General features: G+C 44.5%; 1 protein-coding gene across 1 annotated transcript in view; it reads left to right on the top strand.

The window, feature by feature from the left end:
* The first annotated feature begins 4,178 nt into the window (after positions 1–4,178).
* LOC134965336 (nicotinamide N-methyltransferase-like) overlaps positions 4,179–19,361 on the top strand; it is a 36,257-nt gene continuing 21,074 nt past the window's right edge. Inside the window, exon 1 of the mRNA XM_063941808.1 lies at positions 4,179–4,260. Within this exon, the coding sequence (XP_063797878.1) occupies positions 4,179–4,260 (82 nt within the window). The remainder of the gene's footprint in view (positions 4,261–19,361) is intronic.

Genomic DNA, 19,361 nt, shown 5'->3' with positions numbered 1-19,361 from the left:
TCCTGTAAGAGATCCGGCCTGAAGTAGGGACCAATCCCTGACTCCAATCCACTGCTGGTCCATGGCACCTCTGTTTGCAAAAGAAAAAACACAAAAATAAAGTTAATAAACTATACAAAAATGGTGACCCCCCCAACCAAAAAAATATTATATATTAACCTTCTCCATCCTGTGGTGCCGCTGCTCCAGGAGCTTCACTGGTCCTCAAATCTGGAGACTTTTCTTGGGTATGGCTGGATGCATCTGCACGGCTGTCATCAAACCCTAGAAATGTCTCGTCGGTTAACCCTGTTGACTCAAACACTTCAGGTGATGGGTTCACAAGGGTACTGTCTTCTTGAGGCTCTTGTGTCAGTCTCTGAGCTCCTGGAGGTCAGATCACGAGCTGGGGATGCCATGCGCGCAGGTGATGAAGTTTGGCGCCCAGGTGGTGGTGTGGGCACAGGTGATGGTCTTCGTGCTGATGATGTCTGGCGCGCAGGTGATGGTGTGCGCGCTGATGATGTCTGGCGCGCAGGTGATGTTCTGCGTGCTGACGATGTCTGGCATACAGGTGATGGTCTGCGCGCTGATGTCTGGCGCATAGGTGACGTTCTGCATGCTGACGATGTATGGTGCGCAGGCGACGTTCTGCGCGCTGACGATGTCTGGCGCGCAGGTGATGGTCTGCGTGCTGATGCCTGCCATGCAGGTGATGGTCTGCACGCTGGCGATGTCCAGCGCGCAGGTGATGGTCTGCGCGCTGGTGATGTACTGCGTGCAAGTGATGTCCTCTGGGCAGGCGTGTCTAGAGGAAAGAACAAACACATTAGCAAATAAAAACAAAAAATGTTTAGTACAGCTCATCTGAATTTATTCATACCATCACGCCTCCTTTTGGACTGCTGTACGCCCACCATCTTCTGTTGTCTGGGTGGTTCTTCCTCCTCAGGAAAGCCAGCAGGACCAGTGGAGTCCACACCTCCACGAACTCCTTGGACCATGACAGGGTTCATGCGCCTTTTTATAACTTCCACCCAGGAAAGCCACTTCAAATTGAGAGCCAGACCACCTCCGGTTGCTGTCTCATGTCGGCGCTGAATCCCCATCTTTTTCTTGGTCTGTCTACGGCAATCACTGTACCGCTTCATGCAGTTTCTGGTGCTCCGGTGGTTTCCAGATACTGCAGTGACTTGTCTTGCGATGGCATCCCAGATGTTTCTCTTCATCTTTGCTGCTGTTGTCTGTGCCCTTGGTCCATACAGAAAGTCGTAGGACCTGTCGACGCCATCCACTAGGGCACAATTTTCTGCCTCGGTGTATCTTGGTCCACACGGATTCTTCCATCCTGTGTCTTCACCAGAGGCTTCCTCCTCCGACTGATCCTCTGGCTGAATTCTTGCCTTTTAGGGATAAAAAAACATGCAATTAATACTAACAAAGTGATCTGCATGTCCCTGGGAGTGTGTCAGTGTCCCTGGCAGTGCACAAAGATACCTGTAGGTGTGCACCCGGCAGTGCGCAAACTAGCTCATGGGTGTGTCAAGTTGGATGCTATTGTGTCTGCAGGTGTTGACAGTAATTACCTGTCTAGGCCTTTTCTTTTTCTTTCTCCTTTCAGGTTGGTCCCTTGATGACTGTGGCTGATCGCTGTATGCCTGTTCAGCCATCTCCTCCTCCAGGGTCGGCTCCCACTCCTCGTTGTTGTCTAGCGATACTTTTTCTGAGGGGTGGGGGGAAGGGGGGGATTGGGGGCGCTGGTCCCTGGACATCCATGGTGTAAAAAGAAAAAAATATTTTTACATATGTACCCCAAAAATATGTACCCCACATTACTAAATTACATGCACCCCCACATGTCATACTGCTGGGACCCCAGTGCTCAAACAAGACCAAACACACATTAGCACATAAAAAAACCATGAAAAACCACGCCCAAACTGACAAAAGCAAATAAATGTGCCAGCAGCATGACATGTTGGGGTGCAGCTGTGCTGAAGCATGACAAAACTGCTAAAAAAAAACATGAAAATGCTACCAAAAAGCCATTAGAGACACCCCAACATGTCATGCTGCTGGGACCCCAGTGCTCAAGCATGACCAAACACATAAGCACATATATAAAAAAAGTAAAAAAAATTAAAAACCTCATCCAAACAAGCCAAAAAGCCAGTAAATGCCAGTACATGTCATGCTGGTAGTACACCAGTGTTAAAGCATGACCGAAAAAACATTTTCTGCAAATAAAAGAAAACATGAAAAACTACCCCCAAACACAAAGCTCCAAAAAATACATGCAGCAATACAAGCAGGACCTGCAGCAATACAACCAGGACCTATATACACACACCTGTACACATATACATAGCCCAAACACCCCAAAGCAGCACCAAATGTACACCGCATGGCACCACATGTACACCTCATGGCGCAAAAAAAAACATGAAAAACCTCACCCAAACAAGCCAAAAAGCCAGTAAATGCATCCCTGCACCCCAACATGTCATGCTGGTAGTACACCAGTGTTAAAGCATGACCAAAAAAAAAAAAAATTCTGCAAATAAAAAAAAAGTGAAAAACTACCCCAAACACAAAACTCCTAAAAAAACATGCAGCAATACAAGCAGGACCTGCTGCAATACAACCAGGACCTGTATACACACACTTGTACACATATATATACCCCAAACACCCCAAAGCAGCAACAAATGTACACCGCATGGCACCACATGTACACCTCATGGCACAAAAAAACATGAAAAACCTCACCCAAACAAGCCAAAAATCCAGTAAATGCATCCCTGTACCCCAACATGTCATGCTGGTAGTACACCAGTGTTAAAGCATGACCAAAAAAACATTTTCTGCAAATAAAAAATTGTGAAAAACTACCCCCAAACACAAAACTCCCAAAAATTCATGCAGCAATACAAGCAGGACCTGCAGCAATATAAACAGGACCTATATACACGCACACCTGTACACATATACATACCCCTAACACCCCAAAGCAATGCCACATGTACACCTCATGGCACCCCCCACCATCCAAACATTACATACTGCTCTCATATCTCATCCAAAACAGTAGACAAGCACTCAGAACAACACCTATACACTACACAAACACCTACATGCAACACCAGACCACATGTGGTACTTACCTACAAATGTAGAAATCGCTCCAAAAATGACTCTCCTTCGGGGTGACAGGTCTTCTGTCCATCCTGGATTAAAGTCTGCTTGGTGTACAAATGATACCAAAGCAAAAACAACTAATTTGACCACTCTGCAGCTCCTCCAATCCGCTCTGCAGGTTCACAAAATGGCTGCTGAGCACGCAGCAAACAAGCCCTATATAGGACTCCAAATGGCGGGAAGTCGAATCCTGGCCGCCCACTATTTGACGATTGGTCCGTTTTTCGACAGAGGGAGTGGCGAATCTGTTTTTAATTGAATATGTCGAATTCATGGTCCCAGGTGGAGGGTTTCGGCTGTCGAATAGTGTCGAATCAAAAAACTGACGAATTCACGCCGGAATTCGACTTCAATTGAATATACCCCTAAGTGGGGTAAGCCATTGTGCGATGATGTCCCTCAGTTTCTGTAAGAGGTTGTCAGCGGTGTGCCTCTTACAGAAACTGGTGATACACAGTGTAGTCTGCCTAGGAACGAGCTGCCGCTTGTGAGATGCTGTTACTGGTGCTGCTGGTGTTGTTGCTGTGGGAGGCAATACATCTTCCCATTGGGCTGTCACAGTCATGTAGTCCTTAGTTTGCCCTGCTCCACTTGTACACATGTCCATGGTTAAGTGGACACTGGGTATAACCGCATTTTTCAGGACACTGAGGACACTTTCTTAATGTCCCTGTACAATCCGGGAATCGCTTTCCTAGTGAAGTGGAATCTAGATGGGATTTGGCACCAGGGACATAGTATGTCCATCAACTGTCTAAATCCCACTGCACTAATTGCTTTGCAACAGGGTTACTGCTGTCATATTTCATCTTCCTCGCAAAGGACTGTTGGACAGTCAATTGCTTAGTTGAAGTAGCACAAGTGGTCTTCCGACTTCCCCTCTGGGATGACGATCGACTCCCAGCAGCAACAACAGCAGTGGCAGCAGCAGTAGGTGTACCACTCAAGGATCCTCCAGAGGAATTCCGGTAAGGAGAGGACTCGTCAGTCATGCTAGTGTCATGCCTGCAGGACTACTGATGTTCCTGACTGAGGAGGAAATTGACATTGAGGGAGTTGGTGGTGTTGCTTGCAGTAGCTTGGGTACAAGAGGAAGGGATTTAGGTGTCAAAGGACTACTTACACTATTACCCAAAGTTTCAGAGCTTGACAATGAATTTTGATGAATGCGCTGCAGGTGACGTACAGTATAAGGAAGGATATTCCTCGGTGGTTAACGTCCTTACCCCTACTTATTACAGATTGACAAAGGCATAACACGGCTTGACACCTGTTGTCCGGATTTGTGAAGAAATAATTCCACACTGAAGAAGAGGCTTTTTTGGTATTTTGCCCAGGCATGACAATGGGCTTTCTCATCCCACGGACAACAACTGCCTCCACTGGTGCCTTATTCAAACAAACCATATCACCATCAGAATCCTCATCGTCAACTTCCTTCTCAGCGCCAGTTACACCTATATCCTCCTCATCCTGTTCTACGTCTACAGTGACATCCTCAATCTCAATATCAGCAACTGGACTGGCAGTGCTCTTCCCAGCACTTGCAGGGGGTGTGCAAATGGTTGTAGGAGCCTCCTCTTTCCATACAATCTTGAGAAGTTCAGGCATTGCAACCGCTCACACACTTGGACTTTCTTTTAATTTTTCGAGAGGACAGAGGGCTTCCATTGTCATGAGAAGCTGAGTCACCAGTCATAAACATAGAAACAGGCCTCAGCTTTTCCTTGACACTTAGTGTCGTGAATGGCATATTGCCAAGTTTACGCTTCTCATCAGATAATTTATTTTTTCTGATTATTAATTTTTGCTTCTTGGATTTTACATGATCTCTATGACATTGGGCATCAGCCTTAGCAGACGACGTTGATGGAATTTAATTATCAATGTCATGACTGGTGGCAGCAGCAGATTCAGCACTAGTAATAGGAACTGAAATTGGTTCCTGATCTTCAAATTATTTTTCATCCAAATTGTTGTTCTCCATTTCACAGGACAGCACCCCTTTATTATTACAGTACACAAAACAGTGCCCCTTTACTTCCACAGCACCCCTGTATACTTACAGCTTACAGGGCCAGTGTAATGTTATTTGAACAGCAGTACCCCTACATTTTACAGCATATAGCAGTGAGTTTTTAATTTTTAACAACTGCACCTCTGATATTTTACAATACATAGTGCGAGCAGCACCCCTATATTTTAAAGCATACAGGAGCAGTGTGCTTTTAATTTTTTACAACTGCACCCCTGAATTTTTACAACATACAGGGCCAGTGAAGTCTTATTTGAACAGCAACATGTTAGGCGCCGGGGTCCGCTCGTCTGCGCGGCCCGGCGCCTAGCAACTAGGGACGCCATGCGCGTACAGCCGCCGGCTCCCTAGCAACGCTAGACGCCGAGCGCGCTGAGCCGCACGGACCCTAGCAACGGGGACGCCACTGGCGGACCGCGTTCCCCGTTGCTGGGTCCTGTTTAATTAATAGGTGCACCTGATCTCTGGCCGTGCAGCAAGGCAGCTGCATGGCATTCATTCTAATCAGCTCTGTCAGCAGCTGATTGGAGGACTCCTGCACTCTCAGGGCTTCTCACAGACGCCGGTAATAGCTTCATGCATGCTGTCTTTGTTTGCTGAGAGTCTGTTTCCAGTCTTGCTGTATCCGGTCGTTCCAGTCCTCTGAAGTCCTGTACTCGGGAGTTATCAACTCGTCCCTGGAGTCCTGACCGATCACCGTTTAACATCCAGTGGTGTTCGTGAGTCGCGGCTCGGCCGTGTGTAGCGGCTCGGCCGCTTTACCCTTTATTATTTGTGTTTGGAGCATTTTGCGGAGGGTTCCGCTTCCACAGGTCCACTCTGGTATCCGGCGGTGCCGGGTAGGAGTATTGGACAAGTGGATTTCGGTTGTCCTTTTCCCTGGCGGTTTTTCCGCACATACTTTAGGTTTTTTAGTTAGCTCGTAGCCCCTGGCCTGTTGTTAGCTAGAGGTCCTCTTGTTATCATCCTGCCTCGGATTTCCCTTTGTCTCTCATTAAGACCGGGGGGCATCGCAGTTGGGCAGACATAATCCGCCCTTCAAACGCGGCTGCCAAGGGCTCAAGAAACCATAGTCTCGCAAGGGATTTCCGATAGCACGGGTAAGACAACAGAGTTAGGGCGCCAGGGGCTATTATTCTTTCCTGCTCCCGTTCCCAGCATTCCATTCCAGTGCTCCGGTCATTGTCATAAGATCTCCTCTGGCCAGGAGTGCTGGAATCATAACACAACACTACTATATTTTACAGCATAGAATAGCAGTGTGCTATTAATTTTTAACAACTGCACCTCTGAATTTTTACAACATACAGGGCCAGCAGCACCTCTTTATTTACAGCATACATCAATGTGCTTTTAACTGTTGACAACTGCACCTCTGAACTTTTACAACATACAAGGCTAGTATAATGTTATTTGTACAGCAACACCACTATATTTTACAACAAACAGCAGTGTGCTTTTATTTTTGAACTGCATACCTGAATTTTTACAACATAAAGGGCCAGCAGCACCCATATATTTTCCATCATACAGGAGAACAGTGCTCCTGCACCCTGTACAACACATTGACAGCCAGGACAGCAACACCCATGTACAGCTGCAGCACATGAAACACCAGTGACAGCCAGGATAGCCAGGACAGCTCCCTAGGACAGCACATGTACACCTTAGTGACTGCAGCAGCACCCCTACAGAGCACATACTAACCCCACCCAACGCCACCTTGCACAACACGAAAATCATTCTTCACTGTGCTTGAGTTAGGTGATTTCCCCCTCCTTTGACTATATCGTAAGTGGATGTATAGGCTCGAATGGCCTTTTGCTGCTCCTCCATCCTCTTAAGCATATAGATTGTTGAATTTCACCTCATTATCACCTCTTGCTTCAGGTGATGATGGCAGGGCAGGTACAGGAGTGTTTGCTGGTGCTCCAGTGTTTTTTTGGCTGAATGTCGAAAGTATGCCGCAATTTTTCGGGCCACCAACAGCATCTCCTGCACGCCCCTGTAATTTTTACAAAAATTCTGCACCACCAAATGAATTGTATGTTTAAAACATGGGACATCCTGGAATTTGCCCAGATGAAATTCACGCACAATATTGGTGGTTACATCAAATATCACAAACCCCCAGGAAAGTCTAAGTTGGGTAAGCCATTGTGCGATGATGTCCCTCAGTTTCTGTAAGAGGTTATCAGTGGTGTGCCTCTTACAGAAACTGGTGATACACAGAGTAGCCTGCCTAGGATAGAGTTGCCATTTGTGAGATGCTGCTACTGGTGCCGCTGCTGTTGTTGCTGTGAGAAGCAATACATCTTCCAATTGGGCTGTCACAGTCATGTAGTCCTTGGTTTCCCCTGCTTCATTTGTACACTTGTCCATGGTTAAGTGGACACTGGGTACAACCACGTTTTCCAGGACACTGAGGACACTTTTCTTAATGTCCCTGTACAGTCCAGGAATTGCTTTCCTAGTGAAGTGGAATCTAGATGGGATTTGGCACCGGGGACATAGTACATCCATCAACTGTCTAAATCCCACTGCACTAATTGCTTTGCAACAGGGTGACTGCTGTCATTTTTCATCTTCCTCGCAAAGGATTGTTGGACAGTCAATTGCTTAGTTGAATTAGTAGAAGTGGTCTTCCGACTTCCCCTCTGGGATGACAATCGACTCCCAGCAGCAACAACAACAGTGGCAGCAGCAGCAGTAGGCATACCATTTAAGTATCCTTCGGTGGAATTCCAGTAAGGAAAGGACTCGTCAGTCATTCCAGTGTCATGGCCTGCAGGACTACTGAAGTTCCTCACTAATGAGGGATTTGACATTGAAGGAGTTGGTGGTGTGGCTTGCAGTAGCTTGGGTACAAGTAGAAGAAGGGATTAAGGTGTCAGTGGACTGCTTACACTATTACCCAAAGTTTCTGAGCTTGACAATGAATTTTGATAAATGCGCTGCAGGTGACATATAAGGGAGGATGTTCCTTGTTGGTTAACGTCCTTACCCCTACTTATTGCAGATTGACAAAGGCTTGACACCTGTTGTCCGGATTTGTGGAGAGGCTTTTTTGGTATTTTGTCAATGCAGAACAAAGGGCTTTCTCATCCCACGGACAACAACTGTCTCCACTGGTGCCTTATTCAAACAAACCTAATCACCATCAGAATCCTCATCGTCAACTTCCTCCTTAGTGCCAGTTACACCTATATCCTCCTCATCCTGGTCTACGTCTACAGTGACATCCTCAATCTCAATATCAGCAACTGGACTGGCAGTGCTCTTCCCAGCACTTGCAGGGGGCGTGCAAATGGTTGTAGGAGCCTCCTCTTTCAATACAGTCTTGAGAAGTTCAGGCATTGCAACCACACACACACTTGGACTCGCCTTGGGGATTTGTGATATCTCTGTAAGCACAGTTGTATTTTCCTGTGCTTTAACCTGCTTATTTTTTTTTTTTTCAAGAGGATAGAGGGCTTCCATTGTCATGAGAAGCTGAGCCACTAGTCATGAACATAGGCCAAAGCCTCAGCTTTTCCTTGACACTTAGGGTGGAATTCAAATGTTTGAAATGTTGGTTGAGTTTCTATTTTTTCCTGTATAATAGATATGAAAAAACAGAGTCCCAACTGACTTTTCAAACATTTGAATCTCCCCCTTAGTGTCATGAATGGCATATTGCCAAGTTTACGCTTCTCATCAGATAATATCTTTTTTCTGAATATGAATTTTCGCTTCTAGGATTGTACATGTTCTCTATGACATTGGGCATTGGCTTTAGCAGATGACGTTGATAGAATTTAATCATCAATGTCATGACTGTTGGCAGCAGCAGCTTCAGCACTAGTACTAGGAACTAAAAGTGGTTCCTGATCTTCCAATATTTTTTCCTCCAAATTGTTGTTCTCCATTTCACAGGACAGCACCCCTTTATTATTACAGTACACAGAACAGTGCCCCTTTATTTTCACAGCACCCCTGTATACTTACAGCATACAGGGCCAGTGTAATGTTATTTGAACAGCAGCACAACAATATTTTACAGCATACAGCAATGTGCTTTTATTTTTTTTAAACTGCACCTCTGAATTTTTACAACATATTGTGCCAGCAGCACCCCAATATTGTAAAGTAAACAGTAGCAGTGTGCTCTTAATTTTTAACCACTGCTCCCCTGAATTTTTACAACATACAGGGCCAGTGTTATGTTATTTGAACAGCAACACCCCTATATTTTACAGCATACAAGAGCAGTGTGCTTTTAATTTTAAACAACTGCACCTCTGAATTTGTACAACATACAGGGCCAGTAGCACCCCTATTTTTTTTACAGCATACAGCAGTGTGCTTTTAATTTTTAACAACTGCACCTCTGAATTCTTACAACATACAGTGCCAATGTAATGTTATTTGAACAGCAACACCAATATATTTTACAACATACAGCAGTGTGCTTTTAATTTTAAACTGTACCCCTGAATTTTACAGCATACAGCAATGTGCTTTTATTTTTTTTAAACTGCACCCCTGAATTTTTACAACATATTGTGCCAGCAGCACCCCAATATTGTAAAGTAAACAGTAGCAGTGTGCTCTTAATTTTTAACCACTGCTCCCCTGAATTTTTACAACATACAGGGCCAGTGTTATGTTATTTGAACAGCAACACCCCTATATTTTACAGCATACAAGAGCAGTGTGCTTTTAATTTTAAACAACTGCACCTCTGAATTTGTACAACATACAGGGCCAGTAGCACCCCTATTTTTTTACAGCATACAGCAGTGTGCTTTTAATTTTTAACAACTGCACCTCTGAATTTTTACAACATACAGTGCCAATGTAATGTTATTTGAACAGCAACACCAATATATTTTACAACATACAGCAGCGTGCTTTTAATTTTAAACTGTACCCCTGAATTTTTACAACATACAGGGCCAGCAGCACCCCTATATTTTCCAGCATACAGGAGAACAGTGCCCCTGCACCCTGTACAACACAGTGACAGCCAGGACAGCAACACACATGTACAGCTGCAGCACATGAAACACCAGTGACAGCCAGGACAGCACACCTAACACAGCACAGGTACACCACAGTGACTGCAGCAGCACCCCTAGAGAGCACACACTAACCCCAGTGACAGTCAGTGACAGTCAGGATAGCCAGGACAGCTCCCTAGGACAGCACATGTACACCTTAGTGACTGCAGCAGCACCCCTACAGAGCACATACTAACCCCAACCAACGCCACCTTGCACAACACGAAAATCATTCTTCACTGTGCTTGAGTTAGGTGATTTCCCCCTCCTTTGACTATATCGTAGGTGGATGTATAGGCTCAAATGGCCTTTTGCTGCTCCTCCATCCTCTTAAGCATATAGATTGTTGAATTTCACCTCATTATCACCTCTTGCTTCAGGTGATGATGGCAGGGCAGGTACAGGAGTGTTTGCTGGTGCTCCAGTGTTTTTTTGGCTGAATGTCGAAAGTATGCCGCAATTTTTCGGGCCACCAACAGCATCTCCTGCACGCCCCTGTAATTTTTACAAAAATTCTGCACCACCAAATGAATTGTATGTTTAAAACATGGGACATCCTGGAATTTGCCCAGATGAAATTCACGCACAATATTGGTGGTTACATCAAATATCACAAATCCCAAGGAAAGTCTAAGTTGGGTAAGCCATTGTGCGATGATGTCCCTCAGTTTCTGTAAGAGGTTATCAGTGGTGTGCCTCTTACAGAAACTGGTGATACACAGAGTAGCCTGCCTAGGATCGAGTTGCCATTTGTGAGATGCTGCTACTGGTGCCGCTGCGGTTGTTGCTGTGAGAAGCAATACATCTTCCAATTGGGCTGTCACAGTCATGTAGTCCTTGGTTTCCCCTGCTTCATTTGTACACATGTCCATGGTTAAGTGGACACTGGGTACAACCACGTTTTTCAGGACACTGAGGACACTTTTCTTAATGTCCCTGTACAGTCCAGGAATTGCTTTCCTAGTGAAGTGGAATCTAGATGGGATTTGGTACCGGGGACATAGTACATCCATCAACTGTCTAAATCCCACTGCACTAATTGCTTTGCAACAGGGTGACTGCTGTCATTTTTCATCTTCCTCGCAAAGGATTGTTGGACAGTCAATTGCTTAGTTGAATTAGTAGAAGTGGTCTTCCGACTTCCCCTCTGGGATGACAATCGACTCCCAGCAGCAACAACAACAGTGGCAGCAGCAGCAGTAGGCATACCATTTAAGTATCCTTCGGTGGAATTCCAGTAAGGAAAGGACTCGTCAGTCATTCCAGTGTCATGGCCTGCAGGACTACTGAAGTTCCTCACTGATGAGGGATTTGACATTGAAGGAGTTGGTGGTGTGGCTTGCAGTAGCTTGGGTACAAGTAGAAGAAGGGATTAAGGTGTCAGTGGACTGCTTACACTATTACCCAAAGTTTCTGAGCTTGACAATGAATTTTGATAAATGCGCTGCAGGTGACATATAAGGGAGGATGTTCCTTGTTGGTTAACGTCCTTACCCCTACTTATTGCAGATTGACAAAGGCTTGACACCTGTTGTCCGGATTTGTGGAGAGGCTTTTTTGGTATTTTGTCAATGCAGGACAAAGGGCTTTCTCATCCCACGGACAACAACTGTCTCCACTGGTGCCTTATTCAAACAAACCTAATCACCATCAGAATCCTCATCGTCAACTTCCTCCTTAGTGCCAGTTACACCTATATCCTCCTCATCCTGGTCTACGTCTACAGTGACATCCTCAATCTCAATATCAGCAACTGGACTGGCAGTGCTCTTCCCAGCACTTGCAGGGGGCGTGCAAATGGTTGTAGGAGCCTCCTCTTTCAATACAGTCTTGAGAAGTTCAGGCATTGCAACCACACACACACTTGGACTCGCCTTGGGGATTTGTGATATCTCTGAAAGCACAGTTGTATTTTCCTGTGCTTTAACCTGCTTATTTTTTTTTTTTCAAGAGGATAGAGGGCTTCCATTGTCATGAGAAGCTGAGCCACTAGTCATGAACATAGGCCAAAGCCTCAGCTTTTCCTTGACACTTAGGGTGGAATTCAAATGTTTGAAATGTTGGTTGAGTTTCTATTTTTTCCTGTATAATAGATATGAAAAAACAGAGTCCCAACTGACTTTTCAAACATTTGAATCTCCCCCTTAGTGTCATTAATGGCATATTGCCAAGTTTACGCTTCTCATCAGATAATATCTTTTTTCTGAATATGAATTTTCGCTTCTAGGATTGTACATGTTCTCTATGACATTGGCTTTAGCAGATGACGTTGATAGAATTTAATCATCAATGTCATGACTGTTGGCAGCAGCAGCTTCAGCACTAGTACTAGGAACTGAAAGTGGTTCCTGATCTTCCAATATTTTTTCCTCCAAATTGTTGTTCTCCATTTCACAGGACAGCACCCCTTTATTATTACAGTACACAGAACAGTGCCCCTTTATTTTCACAGCACCCCTGTATACTTACAGCATACAGGGCCAGTGTAATGTTATTTGAACAGCAGCACAACAATATTTTACAGCATACAGCAATGTGCTTTTATTTTTTTTAAACTGCACCTCTGAATTTTTACAACATATTGTGCCAGCAGCACCCCAATATTGTAAAGTAAACAGTAGCAGTGTGCTCTTAATTTTTAACCACTGCTCCCCTGAATTTTTACAACATACAGGGCCAGTGTTATGTTATTTGAACAGCAACACCCCTATATTTTACAGCATACAAGAGCAGTGTGCTTTTAATTTTAAACAACTGCACCTCTGAATTTGTACAACATACAGGGCCAGTAGCACCCCTATTTTTTTTACAGCATACAGCAGTGTGCTTTTAATTTTTAACAACTGCACCTCTGAATTTTTACAACATACAGTGCCAATGTAATGTTATTTGAACAGCAACACCAATATATTTTACAACATACAGCAGTGTGCTTTTAATTTTAAACTGTACCCCTGAATTTTACAGCATACAGCAATGTGCTTTTATTTTTTTTAAACTGCACCCCTGAATTTTTACAACATATTGTGCCAGCAGCACCCCAATATTGTAAAGTAAACAGTAGCAGTGTGCTCTTAATTTTTAACCACTGCTCCCCTGAATTTTTACAACATACAGGGCCAGTGTTATGTTATTTGAACAGCAACACCCCTATATTTTACAGCATACAAGAGCAGTGTGCTTTTAATTTTAAACAACTGCACCTCTGAATTTGTACAACATACAGGGCCAGTAGCACCCCTATTTTTTTACAGCATACAGCAGTGTGCTTTTAATTTTTAACAACTGCACCTCTGAATTTTTACAACATACAGTGCCAATGTAATGTTATTTGAACAGCAACACCAATATATTTTACAACATACAGCAGTGTGCTTTTAATTTTAAACTGTACCCCTGAATTTTTACAACATACAGTGCAGCAGCACCCCTACATTTTACAGCATACAGCAGTGTGCTTTTAATTTTTAACAACTGCACCCATGAATTTTTACAACATACAGGGCCAGCAGCACCCCTATATTTTCCAGCATACAGGAGAACAGTGCCCCTGCACCCTGTACAACACAGTGACAGCCAGGACAGCAACACCCATGTACAGCTGCAGCACATGAAACACCAGTGACAGCCAGGACAGCACACCTAACACAGCACAGGTACACCACAGTGACTGCAGCAGCACCCCTAGAGAGCACACACTAACCCCAGTGACAGTCATTGACAGTCAGGATAGCCAGGACAGCTCCCTAGGACAGCACATGTACACCTTAGTGACTGCAGCAGCACCCCTACAGAGCACATACTAACCCCACCCAACGCCACCTTGCACAACACGAAAATCATTCTTCACTGTGCTTGAGTTAGGTGATTTCCCCCTCCTTTGACTATATCGTAGGTGGATGTATAGGCTCAAATGGCCTTTTGCTGCTCCTCCATCCTCTTAAGCATATAGATTGTTGAATTTCACCTCATTATCACCTCTTGCTTCAGGTGATGATGGCAGGGCAGGTACAGGAGTGTTTGCTGGTGCTCCAGTGTTTTTTTGGCTGAATGTCGAAAGTATGCCGCAATTTTTCGGCCCACCAACAGCATCTCCTGCACGCCCCTGTAATTTTTACAAAAATTCTGCACCACCAAATGAATTGTATGTTTAAAACATGGGACATCCTGGAATTTGCCCAGATGAAATTCACGCACAATATTGGTGGTTACATCAAATATCACAAATCCCCAGGAAAGTCTAAGTTGGGTAAGCCATTGTGCGATGATGTCCCTCAGTTTCTGTAAGAGGTTGTCAGTGGTGTGCCTCTTACAGAAACTGGTGATACACAGAGTAGCCTGCCTAGGATCGAGTTGCCATTTGTGAGATGCTGCTACTGGTGCCGCTGCTGTTGTTGCTGTGAGAAGCAATACATCTTCCAATTGGGCTGTCACAGTCATGTAGTCCTTGGTTTCCCCTGCTTCATTTGTACACGTGTCCATGGTTAAGTGGACACTGGGTACAACCACGTTTTTCAGGACACTGAGGACACTTTTCTTAATGTCCCTGTACAGTCCAGGAATTGCTTTCCTAGTGAAGTGGAATCTAGATGGGATTTGGTACCGGGGACATAGTACATCCATCAACTGTCTCAATCCCACTGCACTAATTGCTTTGCAACAGGGTGACTGCTGTCATTTTTCATCTTCCTCGCAAAGGATTGTTGGACAGTCAATTGCTTAGTTGAATTAGTAGAAGTGGTCTTCCGACTTCCCCTCTGGGATGACAATCGACTCCCAGCAGCAACAACAGCAGTGGCAGCAGCAGCAGTAGGCATACCATTTAAGTATCCTTCGGTGGAATTCCAGTAAGGAAAGGACTCGTCAGTCATTCCAGTGTCATGGCCTGCAGGACTACTGAAGTTCCTCACTGATGAGGAATTTGACATTGAAGGAGTTGGTGGTGTGGCTTGCAGTAGCTTGGGTACAAGTAGAAGAAGGGATTAAGGTGTCAGTGGACTGCGTACACTATTACCCAAAGTTTCTGAGCTTGACAATGAATTTTGATAAATGCGCTGCAGGTGACATATAAGGGAGGATGTTCCTTGTTGGTTAACGTCCTTACCCCTACTTATTGCAGATTGACAAAGGCTTGACACCTGTTGTCCGGATTTGTGGAGAGGCTTTTTTGGTATTTTGTCAATGCAGGACAAAGGGCTTTCTCATCCCACGGACAACAACTGTCTCCACTGGTGCCTTATTCAAACAAACCTAATCACCATCAGAATCCTCATCGTCAACTTCCTCCTTAGTGCCAGTTACACCTATATCCTCCTCATCCTGGTCTACGTCTACAGTGACATCCTCAATCTCAATATCAGCAACTGGACTGGCAGTGCTCTTCCCAGCACTTGCAGGGGGCGTGCAAATGGTTGTAGGAGCCTCCTCTTTCAATACAGTCTTGAGAAGTTCAGGCATTGCAACCACACACACACTTGGACTCGCCTTGGGGATTTGTGATATCTCTGAAAGCACAGTTGTATTTTCCTGTGCTTTAACCTGCTTATTTTTTTTTTTTTCAAGAGGATAGAGGGCTTCCATTGTCATGAGAAGCTGAGCCACTAGTCATGAACATAGGCCAAAGCCTCAGCTTTTCCTTGACACTTAGGGTGGAATTCAAATGTTTGAAATGTTGGTTGAGTTTCTATTTATTCCTGTATAATAGATATAAAAACAGAGTCCCAACTGACTTTTCAAACATTTGAATCTCCCCCTTAGTGTCATTAATGGCATATTGCCAAGTTTACGCTTCTCATCAGATAATATCTTTTTTCTAAATATTAATTTTCGCTTCTAGGTTTGTACATGTTCTCTATGACATTGGGCATTGGCTTTAGCAGATGACGTTGATGGAATTTAATCATCAATGTCATGACTGTTGGCAGCAGCAGCTTCAGCACTAGTACTAGGAACTGAAACTGGTTCCTGATCTTCCAATATTTTTTCCTCCAAATTGTTGTTCTCCATTTCACAGGACAGCACCCCTTTATTATTACAGTACACAGAACAGTGCCCCTTTATTTTCACAGCACCCCTGTATACTTACAGCATACAGGGCCAGTGTAATGTTATTTGAACAGCAGCACAACAATATTTTACAGCATACAGCAATGTGCTTTTATTTTTTTTAAACTGCACCTCTGAATTTTTACAACATATTGTGCCAGCAGCACCCCAATATTGTAAAGTAAACAGTAGCAGTGTGCTCTTAATTTTTAACCACTGCTCCCCTGAATTTTTACAACATACAGGGCCAGTGTTATGTTATTTCAACAGCAACACCCCTATATTTTACAGCATACAAGAGCAGTGTGCTTTTAATTTTAAACAACTGCACCCTCTGAATTTGTACAACATACAGGGCCAGTAGCACCCCTATTTTTTTACAGCATACAGCAGTGTGCTTTTAATTTTTAACAACTGCACCTCTGAATTTTTACAACATACAGTGCCAATGTAATGTTATTTGAACAGCAACACCAATATATTTTACAACATACAGCAGTGTGCTTTTAATTTTAAACTGTACCCCTGAATTTTTACAACATACAGTGCAGCAGCACCCCTAAATTTTACTGCATACAGCAGTGTGCTTTTAATTTTTAACAACTGCACCCCTGAATTTTTACAACATACAGGGCCAGCAGCACCCCTATATTTTCCAGCATACAGGAGAACAGTGCCCCTGCACCCAGTGACAGCCAGGACAGCAACACCCATGTACAGCTGCAGCACATAAAACACCAGTGACAGCCAGGACAGCACACCTAACACAGCACAGGTACACCACAGTGACTGCAGCAGCACCCCTATAGAGCACACACTAACCCCATCCGACGCTACCACCCACAGAGAGAGAGAGATCTGTCTCCCATACTCTCCAAGTCCGGAGTGAAAATGGCGGCAATGCGCAACTATTTATATGGGATCCAAAACCCACGAGAATTCAACAGCAGTTTGATGATGTTTTGCCTCGTTCTAGTTTCTGAGTCTGGTGTTAAGTCCCGAGCCGGACTTAGATCCAGGCTCGGGATGTGATATTTGGGGGGTTTGCTTCTCAGGGAACCGAACCCGCTCATCTCTAGTTAATTGTAGGTTTTACTGCAATTGAAACAGCTTCCAGTGTCATTCTCCGGGAAGGCTGTATACCCAGATACCCTCCTGCAAGAGCTACTGGGGTACATTGATGTGTAATATATATCATTATTTAATTTATTATAAGAATTGTTAATGTCAGTGATACAGTAAATAAGCTTACATGTTTTATATGGGTTTATATTGTGGATTCTTTCCAAGATCCTAGAAAAACTGCTGAGATAAGTATTTATATTCCACATACATTAAAATAAGCATATCGGGGGAAATTTACTAATAATCTTTTTTGGGTGTGATTCGTGATTGCCCCTTATGGCCAGAACTTGTTGCACCACGAATTGCACATTTACTATGAATCATTTTGGCTGACGACTTGTCTTCCAGTTGTGTATGGAGTCAATTTGTGCAGTGTTGTGAGGCAGGAATTTATCTGCGATAAAGCAGTGTGTTTGGTGGTAAGCCTGTGAGATCTGTGCAGTGTAGTCTTTTGTGTTTTAAAGTAAGTGAATGAAAGTTACATTTATTTATTACCAGATATTTATATAGCTCACACATATTCCGCAGCGCTTTACAGAGAATATTTTGTCCATTCACATCAGTCCCTCCCCCAATGGAGCTTACAATCTATGGCCCTCATTCCGAGTTGTTCGCTCGGAGATTTTCATCGCATCGCAGTGAGAATTCTCTTAGTGCGCATGCGCAATGTTCGCACTGCGACTGCGCCAAGTAACTTTACTATGAAGAAAGTAAGTTTACTCACGGCTTTTTCATCGCTCCGACGTTCGCATTGTGATTGACAGGAAATGGGTGTTACTGGGCGGATGCACGGCGTTTTAGGGGCGTGTGGCTGGAAACGCTACCGTTTCCGGAGAAAACGCAGGAGTGGCCGGGGAAACGGTGGGTGTGCCTGGGCGAACGCTGGGTGTGTTTATGACGTCAGCCAGGACCGAAAAGCACTGAACTGATCGCAGTCTGAAGCTACTCAAAAACTGCTAACTCGTTTGTAATCGCAATATTGCGCATACATCGGTCGCACATTTAAGAAGCTAAGATTCACTCCCAGTAGGCGGCGGCTTAGCGTGTGTAACTCTGCTACATTCGCCTTGCGAGCGATCAACTCGGAATGAGGGCCTATATTCCCTAACACATATACACACACACACATTCATGCTAGGGTAAATTTTTTGTTGGGAGCTAATTAACCTACCAGGATATTTTTGGATTGTGGGAGGAAAACCGGAGTACCCGGAGGAAACCCACGCAAGTATGGGGAGAATATACAAACTCCACACAGTTAAGGACATGGTGGGAATCTAACCCATGATCTCAGTGCTGTGAGGCAATAATGCTAACCGTTACATCATCTGTACTTCTATGTAAAAACAGATGGCATTGGATCCCCCCACAAAAGCATAACCAGCAACGGGCTCTGTGAGACGGTATTGGTTTAGGAAACACATTGGGGGAAACGGCATGGGAGTCCCCAGTATTTCAATAGAACCAGCACTGGGATTTTGAGCCTGTCCTGGTTATGGTTGGAAAAATGCATAGAGGTTTCCCATGTTTCCATCAACCAGCACAGGGCTTTTGCTAGTGTGTGTGTGTGTGTGTGTGTGTGTGTGTGTGTGTGTGTGTGTGTGCGTGCGTGTGTGTTTGGGGGGGGGGGGGTGTTAATAATGTCATAGCTATGTTTATTGTGGTCATCCTGGCCACAACATTAATCCCCCTGCCAGTAAAGCCTGGGTTTCCTAGAAAGGTGGGGACACCCCAATTTAGGGGTACTTCCTATTTAATGCACTCAGAAGCCCAGGTCTATCTCTGGCACCTCTGGGCTGTTGGTGCCGAGATTATAGCTTTCTGTTAAATGTAGAATATTGACCTTTACGCATCCACCCCCCCCCCCCCCCCCCTGTATTTTCTAAACCAGTCTCACAGGGCCCGGTGATGGTTAAGCATTTTTGAGGGAATCTAAC

The sequence above is a fragment of the Pseudophryne corroboree genome, chromosome 10 (genome assembly GCF_028390025.1).
Source record: "Pseudophryne corroboree isolate aPseCor3 chromosome 10, aPseCor3.hap2, whole genome shotgun sequence".
Lineage (NCBI taxonomy): Eukaryota > Metazoa > Chordata > Amphibia > Anura > Myobatrachidae > Pseudophryne > Pseudophryne corroboree.
This window is presented reverse-complemented; position numbering and strand designations above follow the sequence as displayed.